This window comes from Oreochromis niloticus, linkage group LG18 (assembly GCF_001858045.2).
Source record: "Oreochromis niloticus isolate F11D_XX linkage group LG18, O_niloticus_UMD_NMBU, whole genome shotgun sequence".
Lineage (NCBI taxonomy): Eukaryota > Metazoa > Chordata > Actinopteri > Cichliformes > Cichlidae > Oreochromis > Oreochromis niloticus.
In genome coordinates, this window is record NC_031982.2 from 29,394,693 (window position 1) to 29,416,425 (window position 21,733).

The 21,733-nt window shown below is 41.1% G+C and overlaps 1 protein-coding gene across 4 annotated transcripts in view; it reads right to left on the reverse strand.

Moving 5' to 3' along the window:
• Nucleotides 1-241: 241 nt before the first annotated feature.
• Nucleotides 242-21,733, reverse strand: part of LOC100698057 (nuclear receptor coactivator 2) — a 54,910-nt gene continuing 33,418 nt past the window's right edge. For 2 of the 4 annotated variants that reach the window (XM_005476813.4, XM_005476814.4), the window contains 18 exons: nucleotides 21,462-21,639; nucleotides 20,981-21,163; nucleotides 19,770-19,871; nucleotides 19,264-19,404; nucleotides 18,584-18,731; nucleotides 14,862-16,080; nucleotides 11,476-11,710; nucleotides 11,109-11,330; nucleotides 10,749-10,934; nucleotides 10,559-10,664; nucleotides 10,308-10,476; nucleotides 9,890-10,210; nucleotides 7,998-8,075; nucleotides 7,450-7,885; nucleotides 6,473-6,725; nucleotides 5,863-6,016; nucleotides 5,689-5,763; nucleotides 242-5,020 (listed from right to left, as the gene is read on the reverse strand). In XM_005476813.4, the coding sequence (XP_005476870.1) occupies nucleotides 5,009-5,020; nucleotides 5,689-5,763; nucleotides 5,863-6,016; nucleotides 6,473-6,725; nucleotides 7,450-7,885; nucleotides 7,998-8,075; nucleotides 9,890-10,210; nucleotides 10,308-10,476; nucleotides 10,559-10,664; nucleotides 10,749-10,934; nucleotides 11,109-11,330; nucleotides 11,476-11,710; nucleotides 14,862-16,080; nucleotides 18,584-18,731; nucleotides 19,264-19,404; nucleotides 19,770-19,871; nucleotides 20,981-21,163; nucleotides 21,462-21,639 (4,218 nt within the window). In that variant the 3' untranslated portion in view covers nucleotides 242-5,008. The remainder of the gene's footprint in view (nucleotides 5,021-5,688; nucleotides 5,764-5,862; nucleotides 6,017-6,472; nucleotides 6,726-7,449; nucleotides 7,886-7,997; nucleotides 8,076-9,889; nucleotides 10,211-10,307; nucleotides 10,477-10,558; nucleotides 10,665-10,748; nucleotides 10,935-11,108; nucleotides 11,331-11,475; nucleotides 11,711-14,861; nucleotides 16,081-18,583; nucleotides 18,732-19,263; nucleotides 19,405-19,769; nucleotides 19,872-20,980; nucleotides 21,164-21,461; nucleotides 21,640-21,733) is intronic. The other 2 variants (XM_005476815.4, XM_013272748.3) reach the window with 2 other exon arrangements.

Here is a 21,733-nt window from a genome sequence, read left to right on the forward strand (position 1 = left end):
GGGCCATGGAATGGGCGCTTGGGGTATCCATCAATCATGCAGAGGTTACGCACCACCCACATTTTGAAGCACATTTATCTCAAGTAACTTACAATTATTAAAGTCTTGTTGTGGTGTTAAGGTTAAATATAAAGTATATAAAGACTGGGATTCCCTGGGACCGCACAAGTCACTTTTTATCCAAGGGATTCACATTTACTTCCTCATTTATGGATGAAATTAAAACAAAGACACAGCTCAGTTCAGTAAAAATAATTTATTTACAGTGGCATGAATCATAAATTAACAAGCAGCATTGGCAAAAGCAACATTAGAGTTGACAGCTTGCATAAAAATGTGTGAACGTCCGGACTTCTGCATAAGAAAACACTCTTAATGAACTGTATGTACTGGACTGTGTCACAGTTGAGATGTTTAATCACAGTAGAGAGGGTACTTCAAATAGCAATGAGAAAAATATTCTTCAACACATGCATTCTCCTTCTGTTTTGCTCGAATTTACCACTCCGTGGTTATCAGGATGTCAGACAGATTTCATAAGTGGAAAGAAGGAACCCAAGAAAATCAGAACAAGTAACTTCCTTAAAAGACTCTTAGAGGGGAAATGAGCGGATTTACTGACATTAGAGAAGAAAGGGGAGGAAAAAATCTGTTAGGGTTGACCCAGAAGCTTTACTCAGGGGTTATTTTACCAGTGACAGAGATTACTATTCCATTAGTTCTTTTAAACATCCCCAAAACTTAAAACCCACAAGAAGCAAGACGTTTCTTGCATGATCACGGTCGAGTAAGTACAATTAAAACACGTGACTTTGGCGCCACCTTGTGGTAGAATCACAAAATACATCCAAAACCAGACCAGTTGATCCTAAAAGCTGTCTCAACCTTTTGAATCAAAATAAGGAGAAAGAAAGAAATATAATGGCAATAATTACAAATAAGTTAAAATCACACCAAATATTGAAATATCTTAAATGAACAAAAAACCTTCAATTTAGTTAAATGGGAAAAAAGGATCTTAGATTTCATATATTACCCTCGTATATAAGAATAAGTTTATCCAAAAGGGAAATTCATATGTCTGACATATGCCATCTGCTATATGACTGTTCTATTACAGAGGTTATCGATTCCTGTTCTGATTCCCAGGGTTTAAATTATGCTGGTGTCTCTTATTTACAGGTAAGGTGTCCTTTGGTGTCTGATGCATGGCTATATGTCATCAGGGCCAGTGACCAGTCACTTCCAACATGTGAAGGGTGCATTTTAACAGAAACCACAATCTTTTTCTAAACCTAACTGAAAAAATAACCAAACATAACTAAATCGTTTTTAGTGGCTAAATCCTATCGAGCAGTCTTTAGTGGCTACGTCTAAACCAGTGAATGAAAGCCAAAGTTGAAAGACAAAACAAAAGGACAAAACAAACAGCAGGTGAAAACAGACTCTGACACAAACCCCGGTCTGCAGGCTGACAAACACGCATTTTGTAAAATGGTACATTTTGTGCGTAAAGGTGAAACACAGGTGGTGCTATGTAAAAGCCCCAGGATGGGAACTCTTCACATTGAGCCTCCACCCCAAATATTTCTCAACCACAGAGAACTGAAAAGTGTCAGATCTTATAAAGCAGAAGTTAAAATTTGCCCAATTTCAGACTAAATCGTTCTCACACTTCTGTTTGTGCTGAGACAATTTCAAAACAATGAAAGATTTTTCTTTTTTGGGGGAAGTTAAAGATAAAGTTGCTAAAAAGTAGGCTCGATGTGAACAGATACTCATATGGAAACTTAACACTTCCGACAAATCATTGGAAATAATATCCAGTTCCACAAGTAGGTTTTTGTTTTGTTTTTTTAATAATGGCAAATATTGAACTTTGTCAGCTTTGAAAGACAGAAATGACGCCTTTCTTGAACAGAAACATGGCCCTGCATTAAAATTACTTCAGTATTTCCTGGGCCACAGTAGCTCAATGTGCTTAACTGGGCGTGCTAAAAATGTAAAAAACACTTAATACCCATGAAACACAAAAACAATGTTAGTCAGGTTAAATATCAGTACAGTGCAACCATAAATAACCATTTTGTTCTGAGTGACAAGCCGTGCAGCTCACGTCACAGGAGGAAATCAAACATTAGCAGTTACTGTAGGTGAGCATTCATCCCTCAATGTGTGACATTCGGATACTCATGGCTTACAGTTCATCGTTGAGGTTAACATTTTGGGGGCAAAAAAGCTATGATGTGGAAACAAAGAGTGAGAAGCGCTACAGGTGAAATTCATTTCAGTGTTACAGTGTGCATTTTCACATCCTCTCAATCATTTTGTCATTGTTAAAGTATCAAATCATATAAAGAAGGAGTCGAGAAACACATGTTGCCAGTTACAGTCAGTTTTGTTCACAATTACAAGCTTACGCGCACGAAACAGCACCTAAATGAACAGCACCTCGCAAAGTGATTGAATGAAACCGAAAAAAAAAAGTCCAGTCTACACAAATTTAGATTGAAAACATTATAACTTCTTTGCAAAATGGAAAAAAGTAATTTAGCTCTAGTTCTTCATTTACGTAAGGATTTATCCTTGGCGCAAAACATGTTTGCATTGTTTACCAGTACATACAGTATGGAGACTTAAAGATGACAGCTTTAACCACAGAAACCCAACACAACAAACACAATTAAATTTGTCCTTCAGCACAACCAGAGTTTCAGCTACACGCCCGCAGTGCAAGACACATTCTGGCAGGCCACAAGGTCGCGACCTTGAAGGGTCATTTCAGAATGAGCTGCAGTAGCATCGAGATTTTTTCTTTTTTTACTTTTACACTTTTTTTTTCATTTAGAGGCAAAGCTGCATTAGAGGCAGAAATAAACTCACTGGTTAAATCTCAGTGGGGAAAAGAATTTCTGGCAAGAATGGTCTGAAAAAAGTAATGTGCTCAAAATAACAATAGCGTTATTTTTAATGCTAACGCTAACATTTAGCCACGTGACACCATTCTAATTTAGGATGTTATAATGCTAATAGTGGCTAATTGTTTTTTGTACCAAAACCCTTGTTAGTCCAGGAAAAAAATGACAGAAAACTAAGATCTTAAAGCTAGAAAAAGAAATTATTATTGCTACTTAAGTGGAAAGCTAAATAGGTTAGCTAGTTTGTCAAAATAGCTTGTGATTTTGTAGCTGGGAAAGCTAAAGGGCTAGCCTGCAAACAGGGCAGAAAAAGTGAATAAACTTTCACTTTAAATGCTTCTTTAGCTTCATCTACTGATGCTCATTTAACCAACAAAATATTTCTGCTCTCGTTTTTTGTTGAACTAAACTCCGAGCTGCTGCTTTACAATACCACTTGGGGCAAATAAAAGGATATTAAAAATCTATGTACACTATCTATACACATTCACTTTCATTCAAAAAGTCATTAAATGGGGAGACAGGTCCCCTGTAACTACAGCAGTTGAAATATATTAATTTTAAATCGACATCAACATGTACCATTTGAGAGATTTTTTTTAAAGATAGATATTCTTGATTGTTTTCTTTTGTTTTTCGTCATAGAAAGAATCTCTAAATCTTCTTTAAAACTATAAATAACCATAAAATATCTTTCATAAACCTTCTCATTGTCATTTTCACTCAGGCTCCAAAACCGAACCATAAAAGATAAAATCCAGAGGCTTCATTTATACCCATCATCCTGCCACTTATGTTTTAGTTTCACACACGCACACACAAGAAACTTACTCCATCATAGTTACCTCAGAGACTCAGAGAAAACTCTGGGAATACACTGATCTGACCAGAGGACATTCAAACAGCAAATACTGTGTGTGTGACTATGTTAACTTGGGCAACTTGGGACCAATAACCTCCACACAAATTTTAATTCAGCAAGTTGCAAATTACCTATTTTTTAAATGGTGTTCTATGTAGCATTTTCATTATAGACAAGCTTCTTCTCTTTTTGGACATGTTTAGTACTTTCCCCCAATTTAAGGAAGTATAATAGAAAGTGAAAATTACAGCGTGAATGTGCATTTTTTAACAAAAGTGTCAAAATGTGCAAGTAATAAGTTTGTTGCTTATTTGTTCTGTCCAACTCCAGTTCAACAAAGCATGCTGAAAAATGCCAGAGGTGGAGAATTTTTCCTCGTTTCTTAATGGAAATTCAAATAATATCTCCTAATGAACCCTGAATGTGCTACCGGTGTCTGATTACAAACTATTACTGTTGAAACCCTCACAACAGCCGTTTTAATTGTAGAGGAAATCCAGAGATATTTCAGGAAAACTGAATATCATAGGTACTGAAATCAATTTACGATGTAAAGGTTGTAGAAATACAACCTTTACATCTGTATGTGCTTTTCTTTCCCTCCTTGTAAATTTACACCCCCCAAAAAACGCACCCACACCCACATTTTCTCATTTCTAGATATAACCTCCTTATCCAAACTTCTTTTTAAACTGTAAGAAAAACAAAGCTTGAAAACTTTTTTAAATGCTACACAGAACACCTTTCAGTACTTTTATTAACTGTTTTTTAAAAATTCTGTTTTAAAAGTCCTCTAGAGTGTTTGATTACTGTGAATACAGTGTTTGATTTGACTACAGCATATAGATACATATCACATGTTGATTAGCAGATATCAATCTAAGAATAAGTTACATTGAAAACCTAAAAACCACAAACAGTTGGGGGTTTTCAGGATTATCCTCACGTTGGGCATTTGCTGTCAGGATGGTTCAGATGGCAGTTTCCCTGTAATGTCAGACTTTTGCTTGCATAAAATGTTGAGCAGTGACAAAACCCACTGTGACTGTAGTCCTGAAGTTTGCACATGTCTGGGTTGTCCTCGCGCTATAGAGCCTCGGCGTTGCCTGGTGTGACAGAGGGGCAGTGTTCTCATCAAGTCCTTCATACGTCTCTGTGAGCTGAGCTGAATTGGTGTCAGTGTTTTTGCATGGGTTCCCTCACTGCTCGTCTCAACTGCAGCCTGGGGTCAGCAAAAATTCTGTAGAAGACAGAAAATCATCAAGGTAATTTAAATCACAATCACTCTGATAACAAAGAACTGAACTCTGATTTTTTTGCACTCATAAGTGGTTTCCAAGTGCCGATTACAAAAGATCAATAAAAGGGTAACAAATGATGTATCAGTTTAATAAACAAGGACGTTCTGGACCATTTGAAGGCTTTCAACATTTTAAGATCTCTACTTATTCTGGGGGAAGAACTTCAAATGCATTTCAATTTAAGTCTTTATGTTATTACAGACTTATATTCCACAGAATCAAAACTAATCATGTAACCAAAAACAAAGCAAAAACAGATTTTTCACCCACACCTTATATCTGTTAAGCCCACAATGATCTCATTGTCAGCCATTAAAGCTTCCAGTGCACATTTTAAACACAAATGACTGAATCTGAATCAAAAGACTGAAAGCGGATCAATAACAAGCTAAGGATGGCAAAACCTGAGCCTAGAGTTAAACCATTTTTTTATAGTGTAGTGATGGGTGCACTTTTAAGCAACAGTGGACAGCATCATCACAGAGCATTTCCACCTGTAGCATACATTTCCCAGCAACCTGCAGCAATTACTGTCATTATCCCCTATGTTTTTTTATGTTCTACAACACAAAGATGTGAAGATGTTTTGAAGAAGTGCATTACTTACAGAACTGGATTCCCCCTCTTGAGTCAGCATGTCAATCCCTGTTATCTGTTCCAGGATAAGGCTGCTTTCATTGCCCTGCAAATTCATAACAAACAACCACAATTACAGCTTCTGCATGTGTGAAAAACAACATAAAAAGAATTAGGTGTGACAATGTAAGCTTGTATGAAGCACCTGTTCTGTATTCATGGAGGCCATGGAGCTCATCTGTCCAGACATTGGGTTCATGCTATTATTGCCCATGGCAAGGTTCATGTTGTTGTTGCCACTGTACATTCCTCCACCGGGTTGTGTGGAGTAGTGAGACTGAGACTGTTGGGGGTAGACGCTGAAAGAAGACAAGCTGAGTCAAACAGGAGAAAAAGAATTCTAAAAAAACGAAAAATAAACTAAAATGACTGAGACCTACTATGCTTTTCCTTATTCTCTGCCATGTATGCATCTTTAAAATAGCTACTCTTTGCTCTATATGTCAGCAGTTAATGTGGATATCCCTAATTTGGAAACAATAACAATTATAATAATATTTAGGAACAGACAGCTCTGACTTTGAGCACAGAAACCATCTCATCAGCTGTTCAAGCCTTCGGTTTCCTCAGGACAGCCAATCAGAAGTAAGCTGGACTAATGTTACAAAGGCACTAATACAACTAGTTTTGGACAACAGAAGGCCCAAAATAAGGATTACTACTGTGAATATGCAAATCTACTCTTGTAGTAGCCAATAACAGAAATACTCAGCTGTAAATAAACACAACATTTCAAAAGCATTTGCACATAATACCTGTTGCTGCTGGTGATGTTGGCAGGCTGAGGCCATCCGTTGAGGTCGGCACTAGGCTGGTAGCTGGGAGGTCCTCCCTGGTTCGGACCCTGGTGTTGGGTTTGGGGTGGACCTTGGTTTTGCTGCAACATAGGGCTCTGACCCTGCCCCATTCTGGGGGACAGCAAGGGGCTCTGCGGCGTGGTGGCCCCGCATGGAAAACAGGACACTGGATCCTGGTGTTGCTGCTGCTGCTGCTGCTGCTGGCTCATTCCTGCACATCAGAGTGTCATAGACAGTTACAATAACGCAAGTAAAAACTAAGACTTGGTAGTAATCTGGACTAGTTAGACCCCAACATTATATGAAGATCTTACCAAAACAATAAAGTGAATTTGAGACAAATGAGAATGATCTTGCCTCTGAGACTCAGAGACAATTTTTTCACTAGTATCTTAAAAATCATCAAAATCTTTGATTCACCAAGGAGAGAGCCCTACAACTGAAAGACCAACCAGAAAAGGAAAGAGCAAAAGGCCCAATCTCACCAACAGCTGGATTGTTAATAAATTAAATTCACACAAAATACTCAGAATGTCATATTGTCCTCACTTCAGGGACTTCAGAAGATCTTTTTTGTTAAATGAAATGCTTTTACTTCAGTTCTGACAGCACTGACAGGACTTTTACAAGCCACCCCATCCCACCCCACCCCTTGTGATTGGTTTATGACAGTTACCATAAAACAATCACAGAAAAAAAAACTACTTCCATGTTCTTTTAAGTAATAATAAGAAAATAATTTTGCTTCTGTGTTGATTAGCACAGAAAAAACAGACAGCAGAAGGAAAAAACTAATCATGCAGCCTTCACCAACACCCAGTCATTAAAAACAAAAAGACCGCCACCACAAAAAAAAAGTTAGAAAAACTACTGCACATCTTCCATGAAGCACACACAGACCACTGAGATGCTGCTGCTGTGCTCTCATCATATACCTGCACTGCTGAAGTGGAAGGGACTGTGGTGTGATGGCGGACTCATTACACCTCTGTATTGCCCTCCCACATTTCCCATCATGCCCTGACTAGCCAGATGATGGCTGGGGGAGTGAGGGGAGGAGAAGGGGCTGGAGGAGCTTGGATGAGGAGGAGAGGGCAGGCCTGTACCGTAGCTGGAGGACGAGTAGGGGAACTGCTGAGGGGTGCCCTGTGGGAGCCGTGGGTTGGTACCACCCATGGGCATTGGCGTAGGAGCGGCGCCGCCGGTGGGCATATTGGGTGGCATGTTGATGCCCTGAGTGCGCATCATCATGGCACGCTGCTGCTGCATGTGCTGCTGCTGCATGTGCTGCTGCTGTTGTTGGCGTTGGCGTAGGTGGTTGGTGAGGTACTCGCGCTGCCGCTGGGCCATCATCTCAGAGTTGAGGGTTCCCTGCAGGAGGAGATGCACGTTTAGGCAAGGAGCAAAAAGGGGAAAGGATTTGTGCTGATAATATTTTACATGTGTTTACAAGAGAATAAAGTGTTCATGCAGGCAAACTGACCTGGTTTGGTACATTAGACCGTAGAGGTAGATTCATGTTGGAGACTCCACCCATCTGGTTCACCATTGGCTGTCGGTTCTAGAGAGAAGGCAGAGCAGCCCGGAATTTTGAAAAAATATGATACTGCAATTTTGCCCTTAATAAATGACTTAAAATACATTCAATGCATATGATTAATTGATGTGCACAAGTACTGAAGCACTGATCTGGATGTTTGTAAGAGTTTTGCAGTTTTGCATTCACCGGCAACCGATGTAGAAAATTAAAAAAAAAGAATTAAAATCACATTTTTTATTCAGATTGGCTTTGAAAAAAAGTTTTCTTCTATAAATAAACTTCACTGTTTCTCTGCTGGCACAATAAATGTAAAGCTGGAAGTGTAAAAGTCGTGCCACACATCTGAACAAACTGCTAATTGCTGCTAATTTTAGTGACGTTTAAGGGACAAACTGTTTTGCCTTGACTCTCCACCAGGTGGCAGCCTGGACCAAAACACCAACTGTGTCTTTGTTGGCGTAGACAAATTTTAAGGCAAAACAAAAACTGAAAATCTAGATAAGCACAACATTTATGTAGTAATACAAACACATTAAAGAAAATAAATGTTTCACATAGAGAAATTAGACAACAAGAGCTTTTCAAAGAGAAATCCTAACGTGTTACCAGCTAATAGTATAAGGTATGTGTATGAATTTGTCTGTGCATATTTTGCCATTTCAGCTGTCAAGTGTCTAAGCAACAGAAAACTGCTGATTAAGCCAGAAAGCTGGAAAACATTTGTGCTTTTCTAGCTGCTGCAGTTCAAACTCAGTGAACCCTGTTGGCCTATCTGCTCAGAGGCATCTTTTGTAATCAGATTGTTTTTTTTCAAAATGGTAATGAGGTTTCATGCTTGAACGAAACATTAATGCCCGGTTTGCCAGGATTCATGACTGAATCATATTAAACAGTTTGTAGTTGCAGAAAGGAAATGGTTTTTATCTGTGATCGTACTCAGGTGACATTAAGGGATGGACATGACTATAAACATATGTAACTGACTGTCTGCAAAGCAACTGATGTCCTTTCAAACCTGGTGACTACTGGGGTCAACAATAATCACCCCAATAGTAACCTTTTGCTCCCTCACTGAACTGAATTTCCATAAAAGCTTGACTTTGCAAGACAAACTTTACTTAAATCTCTAATTTGCTCTAAACACCAGTTGCATGCAGCAATAAGTACGAAAAGAATCAGAAAGAAAAAGGAACCAAATGGAGGAACTTGTTATATTAGCCAGGTCACATCTTTCAATTTAATCTAACCTTAATGCAGAGAAACTAATCATAATTGTCCTTATATCCATTTCTGTCAGGAAAACTGGAGTGTTATTTCATCTGCAGTACTTTATCTTTAGTAGAATGGCTCTGTTCTGGGACCTCACTGCCCTTCGACATGGGTTGGCAAGACTAAGGCAGAAAGAACGGCAGCAATACCCCCCACAGAACAGAGCAAGCACCAGTGAGAACAGGCATAATATCGACTATGTCAGAAATAGCATGAAAAGGATGAAGTTGGGTTGCAATGTGGTTTGCAGAGGCAGAAGAAACTGCATGCAGAATGACGCAGCTTAGAAAGGACACCCTAAGAAGGGTGTGCTTTCTAAGAAAGGATCAGCACTGCCAGCTCTACTCTGCACGCCTGCCAAAACTAATGCCATGTTCAGCTTTTTGTTAAGCACTATTAGCTACAAGTAACGCCTACACAACCTGCAACTGCTCTGTCATCAAGCATTGAGCACGACCTACACTGTGATACAGCATAGCAACATCAATGTTATATTATGTACAGTAAAACGTCTGGAAATCTGGAAAAAATAAAAGAGTGAAATTCAAATATTTGGCGCCACCTACCAGCTGAGCCTGGAGTCTGTGCTGCAGCTGAAGCCTCAGGTTATTGGGCTGTGGGGGCATCATAGGATTAGGCCCCCCTGGTCGTATGCCAGCCTGCCTCGGCCCTGCACCTCCAGGCATTCTCATCATTGGGGGATAACATGTGTGCGGCATTCTCTGAGCCCCCATGTGGCTTCCCATAGATTGGCCATGATAGCCACCATCGGGAGGCATGCCACCGTAACTTGGCTGACCTGCATAGTGTTGGCTGTAGAGAGGAGGCTTCATGCCGGCTGCTGGGTCCGAGGAGCCCAGGTACTGGTCCTGGTCTGGCAGATGACCCTGTAGAGTGGTGATAAAGAAAAGTGCTTCACATGTTATTTACCAAAACTCCAAAACAGGTTATATGTTTAGCATAAAGTGGCTTAAAGGAGCTCACCTGTCCTGCCAATGTGGGGATTCCCAGCATTTTGTCAATCTCCTCTAGACCCTCGTAGTCCTTTAGCACCGAACACAACTGGTTCAGTAGAGTGCCTTCATCTGGCTGGCCCTCAGACCCTGTGCCACAACACCCCATGCCATCCTCCTGGGGGACACTGTATGGTGGCCTGGAAGGTAAGTTGGCATTATTATCACACTAGATTTAGTGCTTCATTTTCTGCTTATGATGACTCTTCTCTTATGCCATACCTGCTTGGATTTCCATAATGATCCATCATCATTCGGTCTGGCCAAGGAGCAGTCTGATTAGGTGGAGCCTGCTGCTGAGGGTAAGGAGGCGTTGCCATGTCCATCTCTGCAGGGGAAAAATACACAGAATATCAGAAACAGTGTAGAATTCAAGGAGAAGAGTTACTGTTATTTGCCCATTTTCTCTTACCGTTGCCCATCATCTGCATATTAACCATGGCTCTGGATCCAGATGGAACACTGCCTCTTGCAGGGAGTGCAGCATTCATGTTGGGAACCATGCGACCAGGTCCAACTCCCTGCCCCATTACTGGGCCTGCAGAGCCCCCCATAGGCCTCTGGGGACTCCAACCTTGCTGCATGGAACCACGCATTCCTGATACGGGGAAAAGATTCATTTAAAGGTTATTATATATATTATATATAAATAAATATACATACATATATATATATATATATATATATATATATATTTGACATACATCACATAAGATCTTAGTTGCTATATAGTCAGAAATACACCTCAAAGTTACATCTTGTTCTGCCTCACCTGTGTTAGCCATTGCAGCTTGGTTAGCCATGCCCGCGTGGGGTCCCATCATGCCTTGTTGCTGCTGCTGTTGCATTAAGTGGTAGGGGCTACTGTTCCTGTGCTGAGGAGGGAAAGGCCTGTTGGTGTGAGGGGAGGGGCCCATGCTGCTATCAAGAGACATGCTCCTTATTGAAGGACCACCTTGAACCGGATGGCTGGGTCTGGGACCATTAAAGCCTGCTAGGAGGAAAAACAGTATTTTTTATTCCTCATACAGTACTGTACATATTTAGAGACAATTTGAAGAGTTTCTCAATATTTAGCAAGTTCAAGATGTAGGAATGGTGTAATTCAGTCAAACACAAGCACCGTGTTGCAGACGTACTTGCGGGACCGATGGGAGGGAAGGGTCTGTGCTGGTTGGGTGGGCTGCCGCTGTCTTTCATCTGCACAATGTCAGAGATGATGGTCTGTTTGTCGACAGAGGAGGCAGGTGGCACAGAAGAGGAGGAGGACGACGAGGGATCAGCACCCCTGGTCGGTGGCTGACTGGGGAACAGTGGCTGCTGCTCCTGGCCACCACTTTGCAGGTTATCCAACAGGTCCTCCAGCTCATTGGTCTGAGACCAGCCACAGGGAAAAAACAGGATTAATAAATAGATTATTTAATGACATAAAATACACTTTACATCACATGAGAGTAGCACCAGTGCGCCACATTCCTGCATTACATCCAAACATATGTTGTAACATTATTTTCAGTGAAGGGCTCTTGACATTTAGGGAACTGAATAATGAAAAAATGCATGCTTTCATGTGACAACATGCAGAAATAGGGTTCGAAAGTAGATGTAACATCATGTGGTTTCATGTCTTTTTTCCATATGCTGTGGTAATCCTGGCATGCCACTAAAACTGGTTCATAATTCAAACAACGTATGTCACTATACGGTTGCCTCTGGCCATTTGGTTGATGAATAGAGGAGGAGCTAAAAATAAACTGCTGGTGCTAATGAGGTCATGTGTGATGTACAGTAAGTCCCAATCACAGCTCTGTTTAACACCAAGAGAACACACACACGGATACAGAGTGAAAGGTGAAAACAGAATGGCCACACACCAAAGGAAACACTAATAAAAAAGAAAAAAATGTGTAAGTGAAAAAATATATTTATTAATATTTCAAAAGTTCAGCTGTTCATAACATTGTAATAAGACCCAGCTTTATAACTCTTGCTAGCTGTTAGCATGCTGCTCATATGTAATATAGCACAGAAACTGTACCAGATACACAACTGCTAATAGGTGTGCCTCCATTCTCCGAAAGACTGAACTTCAGTCATTTTCTATTGCCCACTTCCTGTAGCTTACTTTTACTATAAATGCACCTGCCTTGTCAATAAGCAACAATCTGAACTGAATACAGATTTAAAAACTAACCAATAACAGCAGGAAAGAGCGTTACGACACTGAAACCAATTATGTGTTTGGTTTTAGCAATTTTTAACCACTTGAAGGAAACCACATACATAATATTAATGTGGGCAAATGATGTTGATGCTAAAAATTGTGGGTGTCTGCTATTAGCCTAAACTTTAAGCAGTCGGTGTTACAGTAGGTCTGCCATGAGCTCAAGCCTTAATTTCCATTGGTCAACAGACCCAGCTCCTGACTCACTAGCTGTACTTCATTGGACAAGTTTCGGTAGCTGCTAATCACCACACGTCAGGAACACCCCACCATACGAGCTGTTTTGGAGATGCTCTAGTTTTACAAGTCTAATATGAAAAATCTACTGAAGTTATAGTTTATTTTAGCATACATCTAATTAACCTGGATCCACTAGGTATAAGGAAACAGGAGGTGAACTGTGAGGAGGATTTCTCTGCAGTCTCTTAAATCTTTACACTTGATAAATTCAAAAACCAACTGCTCACTTTCTTCCTGGTACATCACACCCCTGAACAGGTGTCAATATAATAACCAAACTCCATATCAATATCACATGTCAGTGGTTTTATGGTTGATCAGTTTACATATCCCTGATAAGTCATAAAGTGTGTCTATAAAAGGAGGATGTGCTTCCCCAGTGTCAGTTAAACCTGGAGTCATTCTAATAGCCAGAAGAGGACAAGTCCTGTTTACAAAAAGAAACATTTTCTTAATGAGGTCAGCCATTGTGGTGTCAACAGCTATTTCTAAATACTTAGTGTAGCAAGTTAACTTAGTCAGTTATTATCAAATGCATGGCAAAATACACAATACGCAGTGTAAGATTTAGGGCGTGGCTATTTTGTGATTGCTAAGGTGTATAGTATTCTCAATTTTTTTTCTTTTAGGTCCATCTGCTCATAACATGTAGTTTAAAAACAGATTACAGTAACAATGAGGCTAATCTCGAGGCTTAAAAATTTGTGGGTGACATCACTGTGTCCATCTTTTCAATACAGTCTAAGTGATGAACCACAGAATTGTTAAAGGATGTTTAAACAAACTGTCAAGTTCAGTTCAGGTCTAGTGACACATGCTCACCAGAGATGGATAGACTTTGACCACTGTTTCAAGTTCCACTGACAAATGTTCATTCACTGAGACAAAGTTTTCATATGTAATTTTTCTTCTGATGATGCCCATTTGGTTCCTGGGATGAACATTTAAAAATGTTCATAAGATTTAACTTTTTTTAATTTTTTATTCAACCATCCAAATCTAACAAATCTATAAAGTTGTCTATTAACTGGTGGCAGACATCATGGTTTATTCTTCTAGGAGGTTGTGATGTGCACACATATGGATATTTTTAAACATTCAGGCACACCACACATGCAGCCGTGCACACTTACACAAATGCACGCAAACACACCTACATGTGTGCTGATCCATAGCAGCACAACTCCTCTGCTGTTCCTGCAAGATATGCCTCAAACACAGTAAGTAAACTTTCCCAGCGAAACTGCAACTCTGCACACACACACACACACACACACACACACACACACACACACACACACACAGACACCACACAGGAGACCTGTGCAGTGTTTTTGAAATCTCATTCCCATACAGTATTGGTTTCCCTTGTTCTTCACTCACACACACTGACTCACACATATGCCTAAGCCTTTAAACAGTACTCCTCTGCTTTCTTTGCCAGGGCATCTTGTGTTTCTGGGAGCGTGGGGGGCAGTGTGCCATTGGCTGTCTAAAGAGGAACTCAACACGCATCTGACAGAACAAACGAGCATCACCGACCACATTTCTTACTTTTAGGTGTTTATGTGAGCCGTTAGCAGTTACAAAGATTTGTTAACATGACAGTTTTCCCAAGAAATTGAATCATCTATTAAAACAGGTGTACCGTTATGTATTGCTTAGACAATGATGCATCTCAGTGCTTATTTTGAGGGATTCAGGGCTCCCTGTGTAGTTAGTAAAAACTCTTAATACTGAGGCCTCTGATTGTGTAGCATCTGTAACAAAGACTATGACTTAAAGTGCTGTTTTCTTGGCTGATACTTGAAATTTAAATTTAAATTGACTAAGGTAAAAGGTAAAAAAGATCGACACTGGATTGTCTTTCTGCCTGTTTAGACGGAGCAAGAATTAATCTGCAATGTGCCAGTTGTAAAGGAGAAACAGCTGATGACTTTGAAACCTCATAAAAAAGCATTTAAGAACTAAACGGAACTGAACCGAGCACACAAGTCGAACAAAAAACGAGCTGATGCTACCAAACCAGTAGTTAATAAATCTGCCTGATAAATTACTGACCTGTGGCTCCATGTTAAAGCCTGTTTCTGGTTTCTCAGTCTTAACGCTGGAGAGCTTCAGTCCTTCACCAGGTTCTATCTTGATGGCTTTATCCAGGATGCTGTTATCATCCCTGTCCAGGAGATAGCGAAGCAATGCATTGTCCTTCTTTTTGGGGCTCCCTGGCTCCTGTTTTGTGCAGAGTTCACCCAGAGCGGTCATGCTGTCCCCGGAGGCCGACTCTGGACCAATGGGATCTTTTCCGGTTGCCTCAGCTGTTAGTTTGGCCAACTCCACGGGCGAGGTGCTGTTTTGCAGCAACCTGTGAAGAATTTTATGTTTCTCCTTTAAAGAGGTGGAGTGGTTGTTATGTCCCACCCCACCTACACCACCAAGCTGGTCCTTACAGATCTGGTCATCTCCGAAAGCACCCGTTGGTGAGCAGGGATCAGAGGGCTCCAACTTGGTGGTGAGCAGCTGGAGCAGCTTGGTATGGCCTTTGGCGTTCAGAAGTTGGTTTGGTGCATCACTAAGGTCACCCAGGCTCTCACGGTCACCATCTCTTCCCTCCCCCTGATCACCTTCCTGGTTCTGGGATGTCAAAAGGTCTTGCTCCTCAAAAGATCCAAATAGGTCAACCTCTAAGCTTGAATTGTTCTTGGCTTTTTGGCTACCGGGGTAGGAGCTGTGAAGAGGGCTCTGAAGGCCGACTGGTTTTCTGTCAGGGGACTCTGGGTGCTGTCCTTCGCCGAGGCCCTGGGAAATCCTGTGGCCCTGGCTGAGAGCCTGCAGTGCGCTAAGAGAGTTAAACCCTTGGTTGGTTCCTGTGCTGCTGCACACAGGGGCTGGCGATCGGAGGCTGGCTGCAGGAGAGAAAGACCCAGGGGCGTGCTGGGGGAGATGCGGACTACTACAGCTGCTGCTGCTAGCTGGCATGCTAGGGCTCTGGCGATGACGAGGAGACAACATGGCACCTTGGGCCCCTGAGGTGATACTGGGGCTTCCCAAAGCTGAAGGGCTGCCCAGCTTTTGTGCATGGCTATTTCCCTGAGGCGTAGGCGCTCGCCCTGACATAGCTCCATAACCACGTCCAGGGTTGCCAGAGGCTGTGGCAGCGTAGTGTGTGTTGCTGGTGACACTGGCGTCAGGGGAAGGAGAGGACACACTCATACTGGTTGGGGTCATTGGTTTGGCCATAGCCTGACTGGCAGATGTGTCTGCAGTCATGCTGCCGTTTTCCCTGGATGAAAAAGAAGACAGTCAAGAATGAGACCAATTTCATTGATGTGCTGTCAGTATGTAGATATGCAGACTCAGTGTGTATGCTGAGCTTATAAAGGTTGACAAAACATGATAAAACCTCCAAGCCATATGTCACACAGTTATACATGAAAGAGATGAAAATAAACATTTAATGTGAAGCAGGCTCTATTACAATGACATAAACATCCAATTAAAATTGTATTATACCACCTCTGGTTATTATGTGCAATCCATCATCCCTGGGAGATTCCACTGACCAACAAATTCTAGTGACCAATGTCTTGTTTGCATTAAAATATAGACTCCTTCCTTCCTGCTGCATGTATTTTTCTTTTTGGAGTGTCATCTTGGGGAGAACTGTTTTCTTGAATGGCTGAAAAGGAAGTCGGTGTGTTGGTGCTCTAGTAACCTGTACCTTGCCCTTTTTCATGTTAAACATTTGCTTGGTGAAGACGTAGTAGAGTTGATATGCTTTTTCTTGAATCACACTCGAATACAGCTTTTTTTTGCAGACCAAAAGAAATTATATTATTATATTAGTTAGATTAGATTTGTCAGTGGTGATGGTATAAACAGAAAGGTAAAGAATTTTGATTCTGAGTTTCAGAGTTAGCTTACAGACTGAGGCATCAGTCTTTTAGTCCAAAGTCCAAAGTACAAAACATTCTGGAATAAGTGAAAACGATGTCACATGTAAGCATTAGGTAGAGTACACCATAAAGTAAAACAACCAGAGCAGGTTTGCAAGTATACACAAGTGAGAAAACATCATAGTAACAAGGCCTGTAACAGAGGGAGACTTTCAAACATGAATCAGCTTCAGCCCCAACAAACACACAAAGCTCTCATTGTGCTGAATTCTAGTGCAATAATTTTCAATGTGAAACTTGTGGAAGTAAAAAGGGCAAGTTCTCGCCATTGATCCACAAACACTCTGGGTAACAGTCCTGGCATTGTTTTCTGACCACTGTCCAAACCCAGACTTTGAGCATTCAGCACTTGGATGTTGGTAGCGTCGCAATCCTTCCCTGTGGAGGCAAGGAGGAATGAGGGCACTGTGCACTGGACTGGCTGGTAGTTCTCATGTGAGTTTTGCCTTGAACATGCACGATGACAACTCTGTATAGGAGACTCTCTGTTTACAATGCAAACTACAGAACCAAATGAGGGAGAAAATAACCAAAATTGTTAGGGAATGTGAAAAAACACAAAGACACATCTTTTTCTTTAACTAAAATAAGTATGTCACCTTTTCTGAATGGATGAAGGCAATTTGGGGAAAGAATTTGATTTGAATAAGGAAGAGAGAAACTTGGCACTTGGGTGGCGTTAAGTGGCAGCTGCAAGAGTGATCAGAAGATTCATAAACAAGAAATCATTTGACTTAACTCCTCAAATCTAACGGTTTTCTCTGACTGGAGGACAGATATGAAGCTTAATCTGGAAAGACTCTCCCATTCTTGAATTTAGCATTTTGGGTGTCACCATCAGACCTTTTTGGACAAAAAGGTGGAATATCAGCAAGTCTGGTTGCTGGCGTTAGTATCTGTGCATTGCCACGCACAGATACAGATGTTAAGTAACACATTAATGAAATACAAGAATTCCACTCACCAAAGGAAGAAATGACATACTTGGACAGGACCTTTTAATCTTTAAACCAGCAGAGAGCCAAGCTAACTGCTTTAAAATCCTTCAAAGGGCACTTTTGAGGCCCCAGCAGGCCCGTTGTTGTTTGCTGTGCGAGTATACTGTGTTGCTCTCTTCCCTGTCTTAGGTAACGCCTATCTCTCTGCGGAGCCAGTGAGCAGCACTCAGCAATCAGGCCTGGGAGTACTTAAGCTGGGGAAGATGAGCTGTTCAGGGCAGAGTGTCTTTGTCTCTGCAGCATTTGAGTGGTGTGCACAATGCACAGGCACAAACAGAGCAGGTCAAACAAGAGGTCTGGTTCAGAGATTTAATTTGCGGAGATGGATCCACATGCTTAATGATACAAATTTTAAACCTACAATTTAAACAGGTGATTTATTTTTTTTAAAAGTCATGCTCCTATATTTGTTATGAAAGAGGAAATTAGCTATAGAGACCAAAAGTAATTTATGTACCAGATGTACCAAACAAGTATATTTCTGCTGTAAATTAGGCTATTTAAGTGGCCATTTGAACAGCTGCTCAAGTCTTATGTGTGTGACATAATTGCCACTTGTTCTGACCATATGATTTTACATTTGGTTGTAGTTACACATTTACTACAACTTGTCAATGTTTTTTTGTTGGAATTAGAACAAGATAAACCTTAGCGCTAAACCTTACGTTGACTATCTTAAACCTAAAAGAAATATTTCAGAGCAAGAAACTCAAAATCTCTTGTGTGAAAAACGCAACATATCTTCTTTTCTGCAAAACAACAAGTCATTGAAACATAAAGGGCACTGGGTCTCGTGTAGTGGAGACAAAGGAAAAGAAAGAGTGAGTGGTACCTCTGCAGGACATGGAGGGACATGTATAGCTGTGGTTCATTTGTTGCTGGAGATCGGACCAGTTTGCTCTTAGTGTGTGCTGAGACGATGGTGCCGTCAGCCAGGGAGAATCGGTAAAGAGGGCTGAGCGCATGGCTGTTCCTCAACACTGGGAGGAAACCAACAAAAAAAAAATAAATCAGGTTTCATCATTTCATCATGAACGATAAATACTGAGTAAAACTGGTAGAGGGAATTAATTTCTGGTAGCAGAGGTAACAAAAAAAATACAGAAAAGCGTAGTTGTTGTGGAGTGGCGGTGCAGTGGTTAGTAGCATTACCAAAATTGTAGGTTTGAGTGTTAATGGTTGTCTATATGTCTGTATCTGTATGTTTAGTCCTGTGACCAATCCTGCTGGCATAGTTTAAAGCACCACTGCAACGCAGAATTGGATAAGTTCAAATGGGCCGATAGTTATCATTTTTGATAATAAAATGTATCTTTAGCAGAAAATGTTATTTCCTAATATTTAAACACAGACAAATCAAACTTTCTATACAGTAAAATGAACATGTCCCAGCTTAAAATGACACGATCATTTATGATCTATGAACTATGAAGACCATTTTCTGTTGCTACCAACCTGGAGCTGTATAAATGGAAGAAAGCAGATGGATGAATGTAAAGAAAAATGTTTTACCCTCTTGATGGTGCTTTTTGGCGAAGGACATTTCCCCTTCATTCTGCAGGTGGAACCTCTGAATGCACCGTCGAACCAGGTCCTCCCAGCCTGGCTTCATGGATGCCCGCAGCTGACTAGTATCCAGTGACGTGATCTTACCTGAATCGGTGAAATATGACATTGATATTTGCAGAATACTAGTCATGTTTTAGAACATGCATCAAAATACATATAGACCCAACAGCAATTATTTCATCGTTTGCTACCTAAACTTTGCTTTTACAAGCTGTCAAAATATTTTCTGGTTCTCAAAAAGCACCACGGTGGTCTGATTCCACACCAGCACAGCAGTAGTGAAAGCCAGGTATAAATAATGTCTTTGAGTAGGACACTAGCATAATTTCCAGGCTGACTTGAAGCTGTTTCAGATACTAACACCATATTCTTATTGTATTTTATGCTGGCAAGCTACCACAGATTGATCATGCAGCATATTAACACAGGACCTAGCCCTGCGGACCTACCTTGAAGATCCTGGCGTGTGGTGAAGCTCTCATACGTGGGCATCACAGGTCTCTCTTTGACAGGGGCTCTTCTTGCCACACAGATGAGACATGACTGGAAATCTGCAGAATTGAAAAATAAACAGGTTACATTAAAGAAAAATCTCTGCTTCTAATGCAACAGGGACTGCGAATGAAAGGCTCTAATAGCTTTAGTAACCTTATAGTAGTAAGGTATAGTATAATAGTGAAGCACCTCAAAATATAATGTAATCAATACAGCGTCGGTGAATGTGTGAAAAACGTAATGTTATAAACATCTAAAAACTTGAATGTGTTAAACTGTACAGGTGTATGTGATGGTGTGACTCCCAGGTGTATCTTCATCCTCAGCTGGGGCATCATACCTCCTGCCCACATCATTTTACCAGCCTAGATCGAATACTAAAGCAGCTTCAGCTTTACTCTCACTCTTTACTCTGTTAACCCTGTCTGTTCCACAACCTTAACATCAAACACACCCACAGCTTCACCTCAGCACTGGAATCAAACAGGACAACTGTGACCTCACCCCCGACATCGATGTCAGCACTACTCTCAGTCAGAGTCAATCTACACATCAACCTAAATCTCAGTCTCAACCTACAGCCTTCACTCCGTCCACCAGATATCCTCCTCTTGACGTGGGAGACACTGGCACAATATCTGGTTGTCAGACATCTAAAATTAGATTGGCAGACAGATTCTTTTCCCTAATGTGCATGTGTGTGTGATTAGATTAGATGGGAAGATGACAAAGTGCCACACACTAATTAGTCTCTTCCAGTGGATGGGAGGGAAAATAGAGAGAAGTGATGATGGAAGGAGGACAGGACACAAGAGACTGGGAGACCCGGGATGGTAAGAGTGATGGGAAAGTGACAGAAAGTCAAGACACAGACTGGGTGGCGGGGAAAAAAAAGGGAAAATAACAGTGTAAAAGATGTGCACACAAGTGAAAGGGCCAAAGTCACTCTACCACATGGTGAGAAATAACAAAAAACGGGACCAAATCAGCAGAGACAGACGAAGACATAAAGACGGGGACTGCAAATAGGAAGCGAGGAATAAAGGCATGACAGAGCAAAAATGGAAAATGAGCGAGTGAATCTCAGAAAATAAAAGAAGACAAATTAAAGGGCAGAAAAGAGTGACAAAAAGCACAAGTATACTGGCACAAGTAGAGACAATACCTTCCCCCTCTTCTCTGATTGACTTGGGTTCAGAGACAGCAAAACACTGCATGGTCTCATACTTCTGCTGCGCCGCCTCCTGCTGATCCGAGGCAAGCCGGGCTTCACCATCAGCATGAGGGTTGATCAACATGCGACAGTTAAAGGTGTGGCTGTTTCTGTTGGACGAATCGCGATGATTGACTGAGAGACAGGGAGGGATGCCAAAACAAAGAGGAGACATCGTGAGCATGTTAAATTTCCAACATAAACACTGCAGCACCAAACAAATTCGATACAAGATAAAAAAAGCTACAAGAAAAGCTCATTTCACAAAGCAGGAAATGCTCCCAACAGTAAGCTACTAGCCACAACCCATTACAAAACATGAAAAATGACCTAAACCAATCACTTTTTCTGCTTTCTCTCAACATGGCAGAGTTGTAAGATAAAAAGAAAGTGAAGATTCTCTCAGTGCTGCCAAAGTCAATAACTTTCTCACCCAGGCTCTTGGGCAGGAGGTTCTTGATGAACTCGGTGTGATCGCCAACATGCAGCACGCTGTAGACGCTGGTGTTCATCAGCTCCTCCTGCTGGTAGCGCAAATACTGGCTGACATTCTCCGACACAAACACTATGTTGCCTTCCATGTTGACAACAAAGAAGAAGCCGTCCAGGGCCTGAAGGTGGATGTGAAGACAGGATGAAAGAGAGAAAATAGAGAGCCAACAGAAAAGATGAAGGGGAAGAAAGGGAAAATGGGAAGAAGACAAG